Source organism: Euleptes europaea, chromosome 1, assembly GCF_029931775.1.
Source record: "Euleptes europaea isolate rEulEur1 chromosome 1, rEulEur1.hap1, whole genome shotgun sequence".
NCBI lineage: Eukaryota > Metazoa > Chordata > Lepidosauria > Squamata > Sphaerodactylidae > Euleptes > Euleptes europaea.
In genome coordinates, this window is record NC_079312.1 from 148974658 (window position 1) to 148996041 (window position 21384).

General features: G+C 41.9%; 1 protein-coding gene across 2 annotated transcripts in view; it reads left to right on the forward strand.

Moving 5' to 3' along the window:
- The window catches only part of DIP2B (disco interacting protein 2 homolog B), a 220708-nt gene that overhangs the window by 183082 nt on the left and 16242 nt on the right, over positions 1-21384 (forward strand). For both annotated transcript variants that reach the window (XM_056853964.1, XM_056853968.1), the window contains exons 19-26: positions 3652-3788; positions 6218-6298; positions 6830-6957; positions 7935-8049; positions 9640-9841; positions 10832-10941; positions 11697-11777; positions 12165-12288. In XM_056853964.1, the coding sequence (XP_056709942.1) occupies positions 3652-3788; positions 6218-6298; positions 6830-6957; positions 7935-8049; positions 9640-9841; positions 10832-10941; positions 11697-11777; positions 12165-12288 (978 nt within the window). The remainder of the gene's footprint in view (positions 1-3651; positions 3789-6217; positions 6299-6829; positions 6958-7934; positions 8050-9639; positions 9842-10831; positions 10942-11696; positions 11778-12164; positions 12289-21384) is intronic.

Consider the following 21384-nt stretch of genomic DNA (forward strand, 5'->3'; position numbering starts at 1 on the left):
ACATCCTCAAAGAAGAAAATATATGTGTGTGCTTGTTTCAAGTTTGTTTTTAAATGCTTGGGCTGGTGTTAAGACACGAGTTTAATTTAATTTATTATTAGGTCTATGACCGCAGCCTTTGACCAAGGGAGGAGGAAAGGAAGGGAGGAGAAGACGAGGGAGGATAGGAAGCATAATACGTAGTAAACATAATAAGGATAATACAATCTTAAGTTAACAATGCTAAAAATTAGGCATCAGCCCAATAAGTAAAAATCCTAACTAAAATAAACTGGGGGCGGAGCCAACTGACTAAAAATTGCCAGAGATAGGCGTTTGTTGCGATAATTTGCAAATTCTCTCCCTTGAGCTCTTTATTTTTTGTGGCCTCCTCTGCCTGCTACTTACCAAGCAAAGCCAGAGAGTGTAATAGGGAAACACAAACCATGTACTTAGGACAGTCTCAGACCACACACACATAACAGTAAAGCATATAGGTTTATTGAACTTAAAGAGGTTGTAAGGCAAAGAGAAAAATAATACTTAGACAGATTTAACAACATCCCACATAGAGACTGATACACAGACAGGCAGACAGACAGTCAAGACAATCAGAGCCTCTCTGGGTCATTCCAAAAGAGAGACAGGATGGTCTCTCCCCTGGAAGGACAAAGGACTGGACATTTGGACCGCCTTTTTATAGGCTGGACCGTGAGGATAGGGTCTCAAATGGCCCCTCTCCCTGTCACATTCTTTAGGAAATGAGTTTCCACAAATCATGACTAAAATTGTTTAGAAATATCTTGTTCCATAATAAGTTTGTTCAGGTCTCTGATCAATCTTGTTCCGTCTGTCACTCAATGTTCATAAATAATTTCCTCCCTGCGTAAGCAGGCACTCTGCTGTCTGTTTTAAATGACCTTGTTACCCCTGCACATAATTTCTAGGTACCTAATGTGTTCTGGGTGACTAACTGTTAGTAATGCAAATCTCCTGTTACTTTCTAAGGTCGGGATCCTAATGCAAAAGTTGGGGTCAGCTAGAGGGCCGCTTTCTGAAAGCCTTAGTCAGTTTTGTGTGACTATAGGTTATAATATTAAGGTATGAATGTGGTTATTCTTAACCCAAGCTCATTATAAACTAATATATTTAATATAAACTAATGTTCAATACAAAAAATTCTCGCGACAGCGTTGAGAGTTCTTTCTTCTTAAGAGCAGCCACTCTGGACAAAAAGCGGGCAACATTCGATGTGGCTGCACCATTAGTTGAGTCACCAAGCAAAAAAGGCAACACCCAGGCATGTAGAGGGAGGTTCAAGCTGGTGAGGATTTGGAGCAATAAGAGCATCTCTATCTTGAGACCAGCGAGGACAGCGGAGCATCAGATGGTCCAACGTTTCAATTTCGCCCGTGTTACATGGGCAGAGATGGTCCGAAAAAGGTATCCCGGTATATCTGCCCAACATGACCATGGATGGAAAGGCATTTAAATGAGCTAAAAGGAGAGCCCGACGATGTGAGAAGATTGAAACCGTAAAGTGGAACTCTGGAAGCTTCTCTGGTGGGGGGAGTCCCAAGACCAGACCAGAGCAAGTACGTCTGGCCCTCCCAACCGTATTGGCCCAATCTAACTACTTCAATCTCTTCAAGATTGCCACAAAATGAGATGGAACCAGGTTGTCAGAGGGAGCAGAGATTGGGAGCCCCAGTACTTTTAGTTTTTCCGCTAACAGATTCAGCCAGGGGTTGGGGGCCGGGTCATTAAGAGTAAGATGGGGAAACCCCGCATGGGACGGGAGATTGTCGTCAGGCAACTTAAACCTAAGCTTAATTGTTCTCCTCCACGCATGTGCCTCAAGCGAGGGTTGGGCCAATTCCATACGAAGGGCAGGCCCAGCAACACACCTCGGGGTTCTAGTAATTCTCCTGAGAAAATTGTTCAAAAGGCAATCTAGTTTCTCATCCATGCTGAAGATCCAAATGTCTGCTCCATACAGAATCTGGGAAACCAGCTTCGCGTTGAAGACATCAATGGCAGATGGGATGTGCTTGGCTCCCTTGGTTCGAAAAAACCTCTCTACCATTACATTGGTGGATCTTGCTGTCTTCTTCACATGGTCCAGATGGGCAGACCAAGATAGGTTGTAACTGAAGACAATGCCCAAGTAGCGGAAGGTGGAAACCCATTCGAGTTGTCCGTTTTTGACCTTGAAAAACTGGGAGCCTCTTCTCTTGGTGGCAGAAAAGCGAAGCACTTTTGACTTGGCTTAATTCACAGTGAGTTCTTCTTGGTCACAATATTCCAAGAAGAGATTGATAGTGGACCTCAGCCCCACTTCTGATGTCGCCAACAAAACCACATCGTCCGCCTATAATAAAAGTGGTATGGGCTGACCTGCCAGATATGGGGTGTGTTTTGCTCCCTCTTTGATATGCGGCACCAAATCGTTGATAAAGATGTTAAACAGAGAGGGAGCAAGCAGGCATCCCTGTCTTACCCCTTTTTGAACTGGGAAAGAATCTGTCAGTGTACCACTGGGATTGACCTGCACTGTTGTTCCAGAATAGAGGGCCATAATCAAAACCAGGAGTCTGTGGTCTATACTGGTGTTCATCAGTTTCTTCCAAAGTCTATGTCGGGAGATAGAATCAAATGCAGCCCTTAGGTCCATAAAGGCCGCATATAAACATCCCCTCGGGCGACTCGAATACTTAGAGGCCAACTGAAGGAGGGTCAGACAATGGTCTGTGGTAGAGGTACCTCGACGGAAACCACACTGTTCAGGGTGGAGATAGGCCTCTTTGTCAAGCCAATCCTGTAGCCTCTCCAAGAGGAGTGCAGAGTAGATCTTACACGGGATGGCAATAAGACTAATTGGCCTATAATTCCCAGGGTTGCTGACATCACTGCTTTTGTGGATTGGCACGATTGTAGCTGTCCTCCAAATCTCCGGAATGATAGCTGTTTGGTTAATATCCGAGAAGAAGGGGGCCAAGCGAGCAGCCCACCATTCGGGGTTTACTAGAAAAAGCTCCAAGGGAATCAGATCTGGACCCGCTGCTTTTCCTCACTTCATTCGGTTAAGTTGCTCCAACACGGTCTTTGGGGAGACGTGTGGCCAGTCTGGTGTTAAGGCCAGCAATTCCTTAGTTTCCTTCACCTCCGCTGGGCACTCAGAGGTCCGGTACAGGGCTGAAAAATGTTCCATCGATCTCATTGGGGGGATAGCCATAGATAAATCAAATTGGTGAACCGGTCTTAACAAGTTTCCAAAAGGCGTTCACATCTCCAGCCTTCACAATGGCGGCAAGCTTTTCCACTGGAGTTTAGTGTTTAGCTTGAACTCTTGAAGCATGAAGTAACAATTCTGACCTGAATATAGCAGTCGCTTCTTAATGTAGTAGTTGAATCTGGCACCCAAATCTGTCAATGGCAGCTTCTGTTTCTGGCATCTTTCAAAGTTCTGCGTGCCCTCAAAGCGAACCAAAAGCAGTGTGCGTTATTCGCTGGCGTTATTCGCCTAATATGTGCTGAAGCCCTGAAAGTGCATCACATTCTCAGGCTTGGTCTCATCCCATTTCTTATCTTCAAAATGCTTTCTGTATTTTCAACACATGCAAAATGCCAAGCCCCAAGTGTGGATGTGACGTTTCCTCTCCTTTGTTTTAGGAATGATGTGCATAGTGAAGCCTGATGGCCCTCCCCAGCTCTGTAAGACTGATGAAATTGGGGAAATTTGCATCAGCTCCAGAACAGGAGGGATGATGTATTATGGGCTAACTGGAGTAACTAAAAATACATTTGAGGTATGTAATGTATTCATCCTGTTTTTAGTTTCAAAGGAGTTGTGCCATTTGATCCAGTTAACAGCGGGACAACTAAAGAAAAAAAAAAGGGGGGGGGGAGAAGGAACTCAACCTGAAAGTGAGGGGAAACCAAAGGGGTTGAGCTAAACACTTACGTAGTGTAACATCAAATAAATATACTTTTATTGTATACAATAAATACAATAATATTGTTGCACTAGAAACCAAAGAGGTTGAGCTAAACACGTAGTGTAACATCAAATAAATATACTTTTATTGTATACAATAAATACAATAATACTGTTACACTAGATAGTGTTTAGCTCAACCCCTTTGGTTTCCCCTCAGTTAACAGAGGGGTCATCTCGGAGCTTTTTACATGCATGTGGAACGAGTGGGTGGAAAGGGAATCTTTTTCTGTTAGGCTTTTAAGTGTTCACAGCACTTAGTAGCTCTTACAACACACCTGTAAGAGACATCCCTAAGATGAACCCCATGTAGCAGCTTTGGTGGGAAGCTCAGGCTGAAAGGACAGCTCGGGTAAAGACCACTGGTGTATCTATGGCTTAGCTGTGGTTTGAAGGGGGCATCCAGTGCTCTGTTTACACTTGTAACAGTTAAGCCACAGCAGTTTAATTTAAGTATTGTATGCAAATTGCAGAGGGATCTGCAATTCTAAAGTTTAGCAATGTTCGGTAGCATTCTTACTGAAAGTTTAGCCTATCCATGAATCACCACCCTAAGAGTAACAAACTATTTTTGTGAAATCACAAGAAGGAGCATATGAATATTGAAATCGTAGGTGCTAGCTTGAACAATTCCTGTTAGAGCTGTGAGCTTTAAACTTTTTGCAGATTGAGGCAGACTTTTCTCACTTGTGTAGGTTATTACTTTAAAGCAGGGGTCCCCAACCTTTTTGAGCCTATGGGCACATTTATAATTCTGAAACAACTAGGTGGGTTCAGCAACAAAATGGCTGCCCTGGAGGCGGAGTCAGCCATAAAATGATTTCCCCAGCTTAACTTCAGCCACACAGTGTAGATCCTTGTGTTGTGGTGCTGCCAAAGTAACATTTTAAAAAATCTGCACAGCCCATAAAATCTTCAATAGTCAATGAGAAGCCTTGCTGGGCAAAAGCCCTACCTGGCCCCACCCACTTCCTAAACACACTTGGCGGACGCCGCAAAAGGTGTCAGCGGGCATTATGGTGCCCACAGGCACCACACTGGGGACCCAACTTTAAAGTCTAAGACCTTAGAATTGGCTTGCTTTTGAAGTTAAAGAGTTTCACGTCCAAGGGATCAGAAAAGCATTTGTACTTCCTGGTATGCACATATTTCTCTTGAAGCTCCACATATGTGCAAGGGTTGAAAGCAGAGGCGTGTGATGCTTCCATTTTTGTGTGTGTTGTACTACATAAAGCAAGTAAATTATTGCATGCTTCAACATGTGAAAAATTTCAACTGTAACTTTTAAAAACAGCCAGATTCCTGCTCTCATGGTAAATGGGATGTTTGAAAATGCTTTGTAGCCAAGAACTAGAAAGCAGCATGGAGCTGTGGAGGGCTTCTGTTGATTGGGGGGTGGGTTTTAACCCCTACACCGCATCTTTGCATGCTCTGTCATACTCCATACACACAGCAGAGAAGTTTCCTGTACTTTGCACAGTCGGTTGGATCCTATGGCAAGTCTCACTGATGGAAGAGACTTCTTTCAGCAGAGCAAGACTTCCTTACCCACCCCCTACCACTGTTGCCCAGAATGATCCCAGAAATTTCCTTCATTGTGCAGGGGATTGGACTTGATGGCCCTGGTGGTCCCTTCCAACTCTATGATTCTTCGAAATGCTATTCCTGGAGGATTCCCCCCCCCCCAAATCAGAGATCTTGAGCAACAGGAAAAAATCAGAGAAAATTGCCCTCCCTATTCTGACCCTAGTGGCCTTCTTTCTCCTCATTCTCATCTGTCAAACCAATCTTTGGGGAAAAAATCCATCTCTTTTTTTTTTTAAGCCTGCTATTCTGAGTACGGGTTTCCTTCAGAATAAAGCAAGGCCCTTGAGAGGCAACAGTGGTGGGTGGCACATGTTCTGACAAGAGTGAGGTCTGCACTACAGAGAAGTAACTGGCTTCCTAGGAGAACCACAGCAGCAGATGATGCCCCGCTTCCCCATCTTACTGCCTTTTGTTTGGCAGAGCTCTCTTGTCATGGAGAGTCATTGTTTTTGCCTGTGCTTGCACTCAGTTCCAGTTAACATCAGCAGTAGGGTTATGTAAGCAAAATGCGCTCTAGAGCAAGGATTGATCCCCCCCCCGCGCAATTTCATCTGGAAAGGGCTGCACAGAGGACATGCTGCATCACCATCATCATCTCCCCCTCTCTGAGCACTGCCTCTTCCGTCACCAGTGGCCTTTCTGTTCTTCTTTCAGGTTATCCCTATGAATTCTGCCAGCTCTCCTGTGAGCGATGTCCCGTTTGTGCGTTCTGGCTTGCTGGGCTTTGTTGGACCTGTATGTTGAGCTGCTTTTGTTTCATTTTGTGCTGCTAGGAGTGGGCGGGACACAAAAGTCTGAGAAAAGCTTCCGCTTGACAAATATGGTTTAAAAAGCCCAGACATAATTTCTCTGGGATGGAAATATGGGCAAGAATCCAGTATCTGAATTCCTTAGATCAGCATTTCACAATCTTTTGATATGTGAGGTACAGTTTTGTACCTCAGTTTAAAATCAGAGAAACCCTTTAATCTTACATGCTCAGTTCCCCAAGAAATGGCCTGGCATCCTCCTTGGACCTTTGGGGTAGGCTAATTCATGTGGCTCAGCCATTCAGGGGTGGGATTGTGCTTTCTAGGCCAGTAGTCTTCAGTCACATGGATTGGGAACCTGAAGTGGGTCATGAGGCCTTGCAGAGCTGTCCTTTTTTTCCCAGAAGGACCTGCCTCTAATTGCATATGAGTAGAGAGCATGAACAAAGGCAAGACAATTTGTATTCATGTGGTAGGGAGAGAATGATTTTGCTTGCTGATGACTTTTGTCTTACAGGGTAGCCTGGTGTTTGTTGTTGGGAAAATAGATGGACTGCTGGTTGTTAGCGGACGCAGACATAATGCGGATGACATTGTGGCCACTGGACTGGCAGTTGAATCTATAAAGACCGTTTACAGAGGAAGGTTAGTGAGTGTCTCCCTAGGTAATGATATGATTGCTTTATCCTGCCAAGTGGTGGTTTTTCAGTCTCTGAGCTGTTTGTTTGTATCATCTTTTTCTTTTGCAAATATATGTTTGAATTTTTATAATGATTTTAACTGTTGTGACTGTTGTAAGCCAATATGAAAATGCTGCCATGTAACAATCTATAAATAAGTAAAGCTTCTTCATCCTGAACTTGACTGAAAAGTGACAGGGAACAGTGGAGCTTTTTACTGACTACATAGAAGTCTTGGGGTGCTTCTGCCACCAGCAGCAGAACTGATATCTTAAAAGTGGGGGGAAATGAATCCTCTCAAAAGCTGTTAATTTATTTGATCAGGTTGAAAGTTGCAAGTTTTGAAGATTCCTCTGCAAAGAGAAGATCTCATGAATTTTGAACAAAACTGCTCCTGCTGCAAGGGCCCAACTGCATATTGCAAGGAGTTTCAAAATGTACCATCCAGTTTTCTGAATCTGGAGAGCTAGGCAAAAACAGAAACTTCTTGTAGTGGTGAAATATGGATTTCATTTTGTAAGGACAGGGAATGCTAGCAAAATGGTGTGGAGGAATTCTTGAAATATGTGTTGGTTCTCTTTTCTGAGGTTTTGTTTTGTACCTGTTCCACTGTACACTATGCTTGCTCACTTCCTTTTGTGTTCTTTGCAGTATTGGTAGAGGATGCATGGTGGATGAGTGGTTACCTAAAAAGGTTATCCACATATCTGAGAAATGCATTGATTTGTGAAAGGTTGTGCTGAAATAAATGTTATTAGTCTTTAAGATGCCGCTGGACTTCTGATTTATTTTGCCTAAAAAGGACCTCTATTACCAGGCTGTCAGCCTACATGGACCCTTGCAGCCTGCTCTCTTCTGGCACTGCAGATACTGCAATCTAAATTTATGGGTGTGGGTTCATCAAACTAGGATGCATGCTACATCTTGTTTGTCCTTTTTAAGGATTGCAGTGTTCTCTGTGACCGTGTTCTATGATGAGAGGATTGTGGTGGTTGCTGAACAGCGTCCGGATGCTTCCGAAGAAGACAGTTTTCAGTGGATGAGCCGAGTGTTGCAGGTCAGAGCAGCCTGGGGGTGGGGGTGGGGCTTGTTTTTTGATGGGTTCACGGCAGCATTTTAGGAAGTGCCCAGTGTGTTATCATTTATAAATTTAAGATAATTGTACCCCCAAGCTCATTAGAGGCTGCTTCCAAATAGACAATTAAAAGCAATACACAGTATCTAAGGTACAGTTTAAAACCAATCAGAAAATAAACAGTATCACATGGAGGGAATCAAGTACAGTCAGCAGAAATAAAACCTGATAGCATAAAAACAACCAATGTAGGAAGCAGAGAAAAACATAATCATTTCTCTTAGGGCAAGGAGAGGAAGACAAAAAGAAAATCACACCTCAACAGAAATCAGAATCCTTAAACAGAAATCAATAAAAAGTCTAAGAAAATAAGAATATCCTTGCCTGGTGTCTAAAGTTTAATAAGCTTCAAATGTCTCTGGGGTAGCGAGTTCCATACCTCTGTGAGGAGGGAAATCCATAGTGATAGGCTCCTCTCTTGTCAAACATGATGGAGAACCTTTTCCATAAACTGATCCTCCAGATCAGGGTGGGAAATACATACTTTCCAAAGTGGGCACTGTTAGCAGGGATGGCCAGCTGGTCTGGCTAGTGGCCCAGAGGATGGAAAATTATTATGTTTCACCAACTAACTCCTTCATGGGTGGCTAAGCTGTACAATAAACTCAGCGTTGCCTAACAGGAAATGCTTCCCTTGGTCCCAGATATGGCATTGTGTACAAATATGTGTGTTACAAAAATGTAACGTTAAAGTGCAGAGAATGCACATTGCTTACAATCTGAAAATATTTTTCTTTGCGTGAATAATTGGGCAAATGTTTTATTATACTTGATTAAAATTTTGTGGGGCTGCCAAGTCCCAGGTCGTGCCCCACAAGACACCTGTTGGCCATTGCTGCTATTTGAGTTGGAGTTTTGTTTTTTGTTTTGTTTTTTACATTTTTAGTTTGTTTGTGTGTCCCATGATTCAAAACATTTGGTTTGCATCAAACCCAAAACAAAACAAATTTCAATTAATTTTGTTTTCCCCAGTGCTCTTTGCATATTAGTCTCTTTGATTTTTTGTTTTGTTTCTGAGAACCAGTTAAAATTTGTTTCAGAATAAGAGCGGTGTGGCATGGCTTGATGTATTTTTTTTAATCACGGAAGAGGAACTTGTTTCCTGTGCAAGCAAGATCTGCAGTTCATTGAATGCCCATGTACAGACTGTACTAAATCCCTGGCTTGATTCTTCCAGTACAGGAGAAGCAGCAGCAGGACACAAATACTCCTGGCCATGTCAGATCTCTTGTCCTCCCCCTCAGTTGCTTCTCTACATGCTTTCAGTATGGGAGGTTTCTTACATGAATTTTGTTAATACCTTTGCAGGAGATTGTGTGCCTGCTTGTCTCCCAATAGTGTCTTAGCTCAGTATATTATCCACAACGTAGCAACTATCCAGCTAGTGGTTATATTTACAATATTGCAAACATTTCTTGGCTGATTTGTTTGTGCCTCTTTTGGCACTGTCATGGAGATGAAAGAGAAACTGACTGCTAACTATTAGACTCCTTTTTGGAATATTGTTCTTAGGCGATCGACAGCATTCACCAAGTTGGAGTATATTGCCTCGCTCTTGTTCCAGCCAATACTTTGCCAAAAACTCCTCTGGGAGGGATCCATATATCTCAGACCAAACAACACTTCCTAGAGGGGTCTCTGCACCCATGTAACATCCTCATGTGCCCGCACACATGTGTAACCAACCTTCCAAAACCCCGGCAAAAACAACCAGGTGAGGAACCTTGATTCTTAGACAGAGGGGTGGCCTCTTGAACAATAACTCTGCCCGGTGTATATAAAAGTTGTTCTTGCAGCTTGTGAAAATGCCCTCCCTGGAATCCTTATAATTTCCCCCAGCATTTCCTTATATAATTTCATTTCAGACTGTAAAGTGGAGATGGGATGGAATCAGAAAAATATATTATGTAGTCAAAATGCTCTGAAATAATATTTTCCATAAATAGGAGCTCATTCCTTGACCACTTCTGTTCAACTGGCCTTCATTAGAAAGTATTTTTCTGTGTGTGTAAAGTGCCGTCAAGTCGCAGTCGACTTATGGCGACCCCTTTTTGGGGTTTTCATGGCAAGAGACTAACAGAGGTGGTTTTGCCAGTGCCTTCCTCTGTACAGCAATCCTGGTATTCCTTGGTGGTCTCCCATCCAAATACTAACCAGGGCTGACCCTGCTTAGCTTCTGAGATCTGACGAGATCAGGCTAGCCTGGGCTATCCAGGTCAGGGCAGAAAGTATTTCTAAATCCTGTAAATTTATGTTCTCACAATTTTCAAAAGCAGAAGGCTTCTCTTTGTTACCTCAGTCCTCTTTTCTTTCATTTTGCGGTGCCACCTGCACAATCCTAGCCCATCCCATCAACATTTTGCTCATATCCAGATCTGCGTAAAGCCTAGCTGTAGCTGTATTGGCTTTCTCAGATCTGGGTTTTTCAGATCTGTATTGGCTTTCTCAAATCTCCCTGAGAGTATGTTTAGCCATTCAGACCTCGTAGCTGACACTCAGAGGATGTTCTTAGAGTGGGGTCTCCCCTCCTGCCCATTAGCCCTTCACCATTGTCCCTCTACAGTTCTGCCTCATGGGGTCCCAAAACTGCAGGCTGTAAGACTCAGTCATATGCTTATGAACCTATCTCATCCAGCACCTGTTTACACACAACTGTATAATTTTCCTCCTTTACCAAGTGTTTTCTGCCGGTGTCTGCCAACAGGTGTCGGCCCTGCCTCTGTGATGGTGGGGAACTTGGTTGCTGGAAAACGCATCGCACAGGCCTCTGGGAGGGACCTTGGACAGATAGAAGAGAATGACTTAGTGAGAAAGGTGAGTTCCTGTGGCACTTCATTCAGCCTTGAAAAAAACAGGTTAAAAATCGCCTCCCTGTACCTGACCATCATCCTGGGCCCAATAGATTGATTCAAAATGAAGCATCGGAGTCCAGGGCTGGAAAGCACTGTCATGGTGATGCTTTGCCAGGCTGTGCTATTCTCTTGGCTCTTATGCCTTAGGAAGCAGGAGAGCCGTGTTTCACTCGGCTGCATATCCAGAGGAAATTGCTGCTTCACCTGTGCATGTGCCTACTGTCTCCATCAAAGCAAGTACTGTATGCTCTAGCTGATCACCTGCTATAACTGGACTGTTGGAGTAAAGCTTACATCACTACAAGAAACCTGGTTGGGGTCATAGGTGCAAGGATAAGGATAATGCAGCCTCTGCTTTGCACTGAGCCACTGTAGCTCCTGCTCTTTGTCTAACTCCTGATCACAGGGCAGGCCCACATTGTCACAGCTCATAGCTCCTTTACATCAGGCTTCACACTGCCTTTGGTTTCCCACCCGGTTCTTAATGGGCAGCCAATAAAAGTGAGCCTCTGGCAATGCTACCTACCAGGCTTTTGCTCATGCAGTCTGTTTGGGATTTCACCCTGCTTCCTTGCAGCCCCCTTACTATGCCTCCCCATTACCAACTCATTGTCATTCCTAAAAAAAAAAAAAATCCTGGGACATTTCCTGTTTCTCTACATTAGCCTTTGAAATCCTGAGGTTGCTGTTGTAACTTGCCGCTTCTTCTCTTTGCAGCATCAGTTCCTGTCTGAGGTGCTCCAGTGGAGAGCTCAAGCAACACCCGAGCACATGCTTTTCCTCCTGCTCAATGCCAAGGTACTGCTAGGAATTTATAAACTTCTGCTGTAGTGATTAGCAAAAGTTTCAATTCATCATGTTCCCTGTAGAATGGTGGTGGGGTCACAGTTGGGGGTGCGTTTCTTCCACATTTGGTGGTAGCTTAAAGGCTGTGTGCCACATTAATTACTCCTTGGCACATGGGTTAGTCAAGCTAATGGAAGTAATTTCAACATCAGACAAGATGCGCAGAGAATAATGTTCCCTAAAGACATCTGTTGTATCAGTTTGAATTAATTGGGGTGGTGAGCACGTGGTGCTGTAGCGGCCTACAGTGGCCAGTATTTGCCCAGCAAAGTTTATATTGTGTTCCCTTAGTGCTCTGCTTACGCGTTTAGAGTATGTTCCTTTCTCTGTTTCTCTCAGGGAGCCCCAGTGTGCACAGCCACCTGCCTGCAGCTGCACAAGCGGGCTGAACGAATCGCATCGATTCTGTTTGAAAAGGGACACCTCAATGCCGGTGATAATGTGGTGCTGCTCTATCCTCCTGGTAAGAAACACAGGTAGTGCGGAGGAACAGCCTATTCACAGTGTATCTGTCAGAAACCAAAGGGTCTGAAATGGCATATTCAGGGCAAATCATATAGCAAAACTGTAATAAAGATTTAAGAGATGCCAGAGTAGCTGATGGCCTCTCTGCTTATGTGCTTTCACAAGACTAACCTTTCTCTTCTTGTACCTCACTTTGTGGGTGAAGCCTTAAAATAAATCTTCTTAAAGCTAGATCTGTGTCATGAAGCATGAATGCAGCTCTGGAGAATGTTCTTCTTCCCACTGTTCTATGCAATATGCTCCCCAGGATGATAACGCTTTTCTACACCGGGGAAAGTTCAGTTGCAGTTTGGATGATGGGCACTTAGTGATTCTTCTTCAGGATGTCTGCATGGGTAGACTTGAGTTCTGCACCTGCACAAATCACCATTTAGAAACTACTAGAACTAAGCTACATACGTGTTGGGTGGCTGGCTCCACCAGCTTCAAGGCAAAGAATGTCACTAGGCATGCCTCAGTTCTTATTCCACCCTTTCTCTTAGGAGTTCAGAGTGGTGTACATGGTTTCTCCCTTCTCCATATTATCCTCACAATAATCCTATAAGGTAGGTTAGGCTGAGCATTAACTGAACGGCCACCGTGGTGTAGTACTTGGACTAGGATCTTGGAGACCCAGATTTGAGACCTCATTCTGCCAACCCATTTTGAGTGACCTTGGGCCAGTCACAAACTCTCAGCCTATGTTTCCTTACAGGGTTGTTATGAGAATAAAAATGGGGGAGAGAACATTGTAAGACACTTTGGATCCCCATTGAGGAGAAAGGTGGGCTATAAATGAAGTGTATAAGTAAATAAAATCATCTGGCAAGCTTCATGGTTATGTTGACATTAAAACCCAGGACAGCCAGATCCTAGTCTAACTATTACTCCATGCCAGCTCTGCTGTCATCTTCCAAAACTGGGCCTTTTGGCTTATAGAACAACAAATACGTATTTTTTGCTCCATAAGACGCACCTGACCATAAGACGCACCTAGTTTTTAGAGGAGGAAAACAAGAAAAAATATATTCTGAATCAAATGGTGTACTAAACGATTTAATAAGCTACCGGTATATTAGAATAATATTTCAACCATGTAAAGTGAACATGTCGCGGTTCGGGCCGTTAAATGCCTACACTCTTAGAAAGGACCCCTTCCTGAGAAGGGATATGTTATCTTATTCAGCGAGACACCACTAGACCGGAATCAACGGTTCCTAGAAACTTGTTATTGCTCCTAGGACATCTCTTGAACACGCCAATAAATTTATAATAATGGACAAGAGTAGAAGTATATAAGAAACACATTTATTTACATTATATAATATATGCTTTTTAGTTGCAAAGCCATAAAATATCATATAAGGATAGACATCATTAGTCTTAAACATGTACCAAGTAATCATTCACATTCTCTATGCCTCCATAAAGGAATATCTTAGTCAGAATATACTCATAAAGTATCCTTAGTGCAATGCATCTTCATTCAGAATATAAGGTTACAGAAATCCTGTCAAAATATGGTTAATTCTTTGGAGAGAGATTTGGTTAGAAGCATCCTAACTTAAATCATTCAAAACATCATAACATTTATGTACAGAAGACACACTATACCTTGCTGTGTCATCTGTGTCATCTGGAGTCCTCTAAGAATCTAAGCTCTATGAGAACATATGAAGTTATCCCAGAGTATCTGTATTTGCTAAGTCTTGAATCCTTTAAAGACTTCTATTAATATTCTTAACTGATCATCATTAAGATCAGGCATTGTGTATGTACATGCTATGCATGCTCTTTCTAGTTTTAGACAGCAATGCTGAATATATAAATACTATGTGTTAGCTTAAAGCTGTTAAAGTCTCTTTGAGTGTGCCAGTCTGTGTATGTGCTGTACAATGTATCAGCATTGTGCATATCTCACAGAGTACAGAGAGTCTCCTTTCCCTTCAGGAACATCTCTGGTCTCTTGCTCTGAGTAGGTTCAGAAGTCTCTCTGTTAAGTAGAGGACGTTCTGACACAATCTCAGAGGTCTAGCTATTAGCCCTGTATTCAGGATGCTTCTTAGCATTGGTAAGCCAAATAGGCTTAGTTTGTAAGAATCCATAAATCTGATGGACTCTCAGTGTTCCAAAACATGGAAAGATCACTGCACTTAGATTCCTATTCAAAGAATAGGAATTCTAAGGGTCTCTATCCTCTTCTAGGAATAGAGCAGTCTCACAAGAAGACTGTAAGTAAGATATGTTGAAATATCCAGATCTTGATACTTCAAGATACCTGAGAACTGCTGTCCACGCAAGGATCAGAGTTTCAATGTTTTACATCTCAAGCCTTTTGAGATGGAGAAGTGCTACATCAGACAGCTGCAGTCTGCCAGTCATAGCACTCTAAAGTACTGGCAGTATTGTAGCTGTATTTATACTATTTCTAGACCCATTAAGAGTGAAGAAGGCTCCTTTATCCCCTCTTTCTTATCTTTCAAAAGGGTACCTTTATTCTCTCTTATCAGATGTCAGGAGCAGTGCTGAACTGGCTTAGTGGGCAACTGCTCATGTCTTCTGATATCTTATGTCCACATATGGACTTCCTTCCCTTTCACTCCTCTGTGCTTAAAGTATAAACACTCATTTCTGAGTTACATGATCACATTACATATTTAATTTCTATACCATCCTCTTCGTTAAGACAATACGCATTAAATGAGACTACTTAGAAATCTGTAGCACAACATTTAACTATATAACTCATTAAACACAATTATAGCTGACATTGTCACTTGCAAAGTGTCATTGTTTACATTTGGTCAGCTGCATAGCCTTCAGCGAGATTACAGAAGAGCAAGTAAGCTTGTTACTCATATCTTTGAGAGAACTTTAATGCCTTTAAGCTATATTAAGCACAGTTTCAGCTATTAATGCACTCTTAGTACATTAAGATATCTTAAGACCTTGAAAAGGACAAGTGTTCTGCCTTTGAGGTGACTTTTGCACACTTTATGGACAGATAAGGGAAGGTACCCTGCGCTGCCCCTTCAAGGACAAAGCCAGAGTAACTTTAGTAGTTAGCTTTGATAGAGCTGACCTTCTGTCAGCCTGTCAGCATGACAGACTTTCATTATACATTACACAAACCTCTGTAGTGGCTCAGCTTGCATGATGTGTTTAAGCTCTATATGGAATTAATTCTGCACATGTTCACAGAATACCATGATTATGTCAGAGCCCGTCACAAACAGCAGTCAACAGTGGCATTAAGAACCATCATCACTGTTATTAACAAATGAAGAGAGACTTAAGGTTCGAGTACTCTTCTAGGCTTCTGTGAACCCCAAGAACTCATCATTGCTAGAGTCAGAATTTATTTGTAGCACTAAGGCACTTTTCTTACGTGCCAAGGGGGGAATCAGGAAATAGAACCGGAAGAAATTTTGGCACTTGTTTTTGCTGTCAAGTTGCAGCTGACTTATGGCAACCCCATCAGGTTTCCAAGGCGAGAGATGTTCAAAGGCGGTTTGCCATTGCCTGCCTCTGCACAGAGACCCTGGACTTGCTTGATCGTTTCCCATCCAAATAATAACCAAGGCCGATCCTGCTGGATCTGTCAGTCTAACCAGGTTAAGACATCTCAGCCTTCATGAAAAGCAATGGCACAAACTCCATCTTCCAGCTCGGTTTTGCAGAGCAATGTTTGAACTGAAGGCAGGCTAGATATTTCCAAGCGGACTGCTTCTTGATTGGAGCCCGATGGTTGAGAAGCAGAATTAAGCCACAACAAAATACACCCTAGCCATGATTTATGCACTGGAGGTTTGCCACTCTCTAGATGCACATTCCCCCCCCCCATCAAAATTCTCAAAACACTGCATGGGGGTTTATTCTTGAGTTTTGAGGATTCGGATGGGGGGGAAATGTGCATCTAGAGAGCGGCAAATCCAAGGCAAAATTTCCCCATGCCTACATGGCCGCAGGGCAGACAGCCCCATTAAACAGGCCACGGATCCGACTCTATGCCCCCCACCCCCCTAAAAAGAGGCCGAGGTTGGAATACCATGCAAGATAAATAGATTAGAGCCGCCCCCCCCCCCCCCGATTATGCAATCCCGTGAAGGAAGCTAATTTCGGGCTCTAGCACAAAGGCAGCTTTATTATTATAGGCCATTTATGCATGGGAGGTTTTGCCTTGGATTTGCCGCCCTCTTGATGCACATTTCCCCCATCCGAATTTTCAACACCGGCCATTCATGCACGCGAGGTTTTGCCTTGGATTTGCTGCTCAATAGATGCACATTCTCCCCATCCGAGTTCTCAAAACTCAAAAATAAGCCGCCATGCAGAGAATCCGGATGGGGGAAACGTGCATCTATTTTTTTATATATATATTTTTTTTTATTTTCATAATAAACACAAAAAAAAGAAAAAAAAGTACATATACATAAAAAGAAAAACAAAAATTACATGTTCAGGACACTATTTATCCGCTAACACAATATTCAAATCACTCTATAAGCCATATCGTGCCCTGAATCCAGAACCCATCCCCCCACCAGTGCCCTCCACCATTGGACTTCCGATGGAGTGTTATGACATATCAGAAAAGAATCTATTATTATATCATATTAAAAATCATATTGTACTATAATTCGTTAACTATACTTTTAAAATCCGTTTTTGCCACTTTATCCCAATATGCGGTGGCCTTTACCCACGTACATTTAAATTCCTCCATATCTTTATCATGTAAAAATGCTGTAATTTTGGCCATCCGCATATACCTCCATAATTTTTCTCGCCACTCTTTGATTGAAGGTTTATTTGTTTGCTTCCATTTTTTAGCAATTATAATTCTTGCTGCAGCAAAACTATATTGACATATGACTCTATCACCTTTATCCAGATCTCTTTTTGGTATACCCAATAAACAAAAGGCGGGGTCTTTCTTAATTTTTGATTTAATCAAATCATTAGTTTCATTCAAAACTAATCTCCAAAACCTCCTTATTTTTTTACAAAACCACCAAACATGCATAAATGTACCTGTTTCCGTACCACATTTCCAACATAAAGCTTCATCATCTTTCTTCATTTTACTTAATAATACTGGGGTTATATGCCATCTATAAAACATTTTATACAAATTCTCTCTTATTTCATTTGAAATTGTGAACTTAAATTCCTTTTTCCATAACTTTTCCCAGATTTCCAAATCTATATTATAACCTAAATCTCTCATCCATTTCAACATCACTAACTTAATCCTTTCTTGTTCTAAATTTATTTCTCTAAGTAAATTATAAACCCTACCTATCAGTCCTTTATTTCCCTTGGATAGTATAATCTCAAATTTTGATTTGGTTTGATTAAAACCCAACTTATTATCTTTGTTAAAAACATCTCTTAGTTTATAATACATAAACCAATCTTTAATCAAGATTTCTTCTCTTGATTTCAGTACCCATGTACCATCTTTGTATTCTGTTATTTCTCTATAGTTATTACAATCCAAATTTAAATGTGCACCTCTTCTCATAAATGCTTCTATAGGGTTAATCCAGCCGGGTTTTTACTTTCAAAAACTTCTTTATATTTATTCCATATTTGTAATAAATTTTTCCTAATAATATGAGAGTTAAATTCTTTATTTACTTTCTCTTTTTCATACCACAAGTAAGCATGCCACCCAAATCTCAACTTAAAACCTTCTAATTCTAATAGTTTCGGATTCTCTAAGAGGATCCAATTTTTAATCCAGGTGAAGCATGCTGCTTGATAATACATTTTCAAATCTGGTAATCCAAATCCTCCTGTATCTTTTTGTTCAATTAAGTTATTATATGCAATCCTGTGTCTTTCTTTACCCCAAAGAAATCTCATAATGTCTTTTTTCCAAACATCAAATATCTGTACACCCTTAACTATTGGGAGGTTTTGAAACAAAAAAAGCATTTTAGATAATAGCATCATTTTGACTACTGAAATTCTTCCCCACAGTGATAATGGCAATTTTGCCCAACTTATCCAATCCTTTTTTATCTGTTGCCATTGGTTCACATAATTATCTTGAAATAGATTAAGATTGTTATTTGATAGCCATATACCTAAATATTTAACTTTATTTTCAATATTAAACCCCGTCTTTTTTATTAATGTTTGTTGTTGTGAAAGAGTCATATTCTTGGTTAATATCTTAGTTTTAGTTTTATTAACTTTAAATCCTGAAAGCTTACCATAAACCTCCAAAATTTTATTCCATCTGTCAATTTGTTCAATCGGATCAGTCAAAAAACATACTAAATCATCCGCATATGCTTTAAGCTTATAATGATTTCTACCTATTCGTACACCAACTACATCGCTTTTTCTGAAATTATACAGTAATAATTCTAATACTAAAATAAACAATAAAGGGGAAAGAGGACATCCCTGTCTCGTTACCCTTTGAATTTCAATTTTGGGTGATAATGACCCATTTATAATCAAGTTAGCAAATTGTTGTGTATATATTCCTTTTATAGCTGTTTTAAAATTCTCACCAAAATCCATAAAATCTAATACCTTGAACATAAACTGCCAATTAACATTATCAAAAGCTTTTTCAGCGTCCAAAAATATCAAAGCTGTTGGTGTTGTATCTTGCTCTGCATATTCTAAAAGATCAATTACCACCCTCACATTCTGACTCATCAACCTTCCTGGTAAAAAACCAGCTTGATCTTCATGTATTACTTGATTTAATACTCTTTTTAATCTCGTAGCTAAAACTGTTACAAATAATTTATAATCAATATTTAACAACGAAATTGGTCTAAAATTTTTAACTTCCAATATATCAGAATTTGCCTTTGGTATTAATGCTATATTTGCCTGTTTCCAAGTTTGAGGGATAATTCCTTCTATCAATCCTAAATTCATTACTTCCAATAAATAGGGGATTAACTGGTCTTTAAATGTTTTATAATACAATGCATTAAATCCATCTGGACCGGGAGATTTATTTAATTTACTTTTCTTTATTGCCTCTTCCAACTCCTCTTTAGTTATCGGAAGATCCAAAAAATCTTTATTTTCTTGTGTTATTTTTCCCCAATCTCCTTTAGTAAGATATATATCCATTTCTACCTCTGAAGATACCTTTTTACTGTATAAGTTTGTATAAAATTCTACAAATGTTTCAAGTATCTCCTCTTTTATTCTTGTAATCTTACCCTTCCTTTTAATTTGAGTTATTGGTATTTTTTTCTCCTTCTGTTTAAGTTGCCATGCTAGCATTTTTCCCGGCTTATTTGCATGTTCAAAAAATCTTTGTTTATTATACATAAGTTTTCTTTCAATTTCTTCTGCAATTAAAAATTCATATTGCTGTTGCCAATTTCTAATCTTGACCTGCTGTTCCTGTTTAGCTGCTTTATCTTGCAACCTACTTAAATATCTTTCCCCTTGCTTTATTTCATCTAATATATGTTTTCTCTTGTTCTCCCTTTCCCTATACCATCTTGTATTTTGTTGAATTAATAATCCTCTAATTACTGCCTTGCCAGCATCCCAAACTATATCTTCACGAGTACCCTTATCTGTATTTTCTTTGAAATAGTTCTGTATTTCCGTCTTCAATTTAGCAACTATTCTAGAGAGCAGCAAATCCAAGGCAAAACCTCCCGTGCATAAGTGGCAATATTCTCCCAGGCCGCGGGATCCACCACGAAGGGGGCCGCCAGCCGCCTCATAAAGCCGGCCTAATTGGCCTGCAGCAGCTCTCGGCCCTGCAAGAGAACGAGGCCCCGGGCTTGGCAGCCCCCCCCCCAGCCATTACAATGGCGTGTCACCACGAGAGGCAGCACGTGGGGATTATTAAAGGCTACGGGAGATCCCGCGGACCCCCTCCCCGCCTTTTCCAATGGGGGCTGGGAGTCAGGCTCGGGCCCCCTCCCCGGATTTGGGGGGAAGGCGGGCAGGCAGGGAAGGAGGGCCGGCCTGATTTTCTCTCTCTCTCCCCGCCCCAATTTCAGATTTCTCTCTCCCTCCCCCTTCCCACTCCCCCTTCAGGGCTCCCCACCACCACCTTTTTAAATAAATGCAATCCCAGTTGCCATTTGGATGGAGCTCTCCTCGGGTTAAACCTTGCACGCATTGGGCGGGAGGAAGAGAGAAAGGCGTTGCGAGGGAGCGACAAAAGTGCATCCTGAAGTGTGTGGTGAGGCGGGTTGGGGGGAGAGGGAAGGAACCCAGGGCTTTCCCGTGCGCGTGGAAAATAACGTGGTGACGACCCCCCAGAAAACACTTCGCCAACTCTCCCAGCAGAGCTTCAACCTGATTGGCGGGGACACTCTCAGCGATTCGGCTCGTTACCGGTAACACACACATACACACACATTTACTCAAAAGTGAGGGGAAATGTCTGTGCGTCTCATGTAACGAAAAATACAGTATGTACAATCTAGACATACTTGCTTACTGTGGCTCAAATGGTATGGCAAGCTGAATTGCCTTATATATGTACCCTTGGCTTTGGCCTACTGATTTTAACATCCTTGGCAAATCTAGAACTCTTTTGACAGTGAGGAATATTTGGCACCCAAGCAGATGATGTAAGCCTAGGGGGAAAAGATCTATTCCTTGTTTCATGGAAATCACCTCTCTCAACCAACCTCATGGACATATGCTTCCATGTTCCAGTTTGACCTCAGCATCACAGTTCCTTTTGTCTTGCTATTGGATCCACTTGCTACTGGTGCCCTGAGGGTCTTCAGTGCATGACAGTGGCTGCAACCTCCATCATTGGGGCATTTTGATTTTTCCAGATGTAGATAACTGGCTTGTGGTAGCAGATTCTTGATGAGCTTCTTTCCAGCATTTCTGGATCACAATGCAGCTGCTGGCAGAGTTGGGCCTCCAGATCAATACTGCTGAAATCCCACCCTTACTTTGCCAGACAGATGCAGTTCATAGGAGCCCTCTGTGGCGGAACGGGCCTGCTCAGACGCGCAGGCCCTATTCCACTCCTGCCCTCTCACAGGAATTCTCAACCTCTCATGGAGGGGGTTGCCACTCTTTCTCTTTT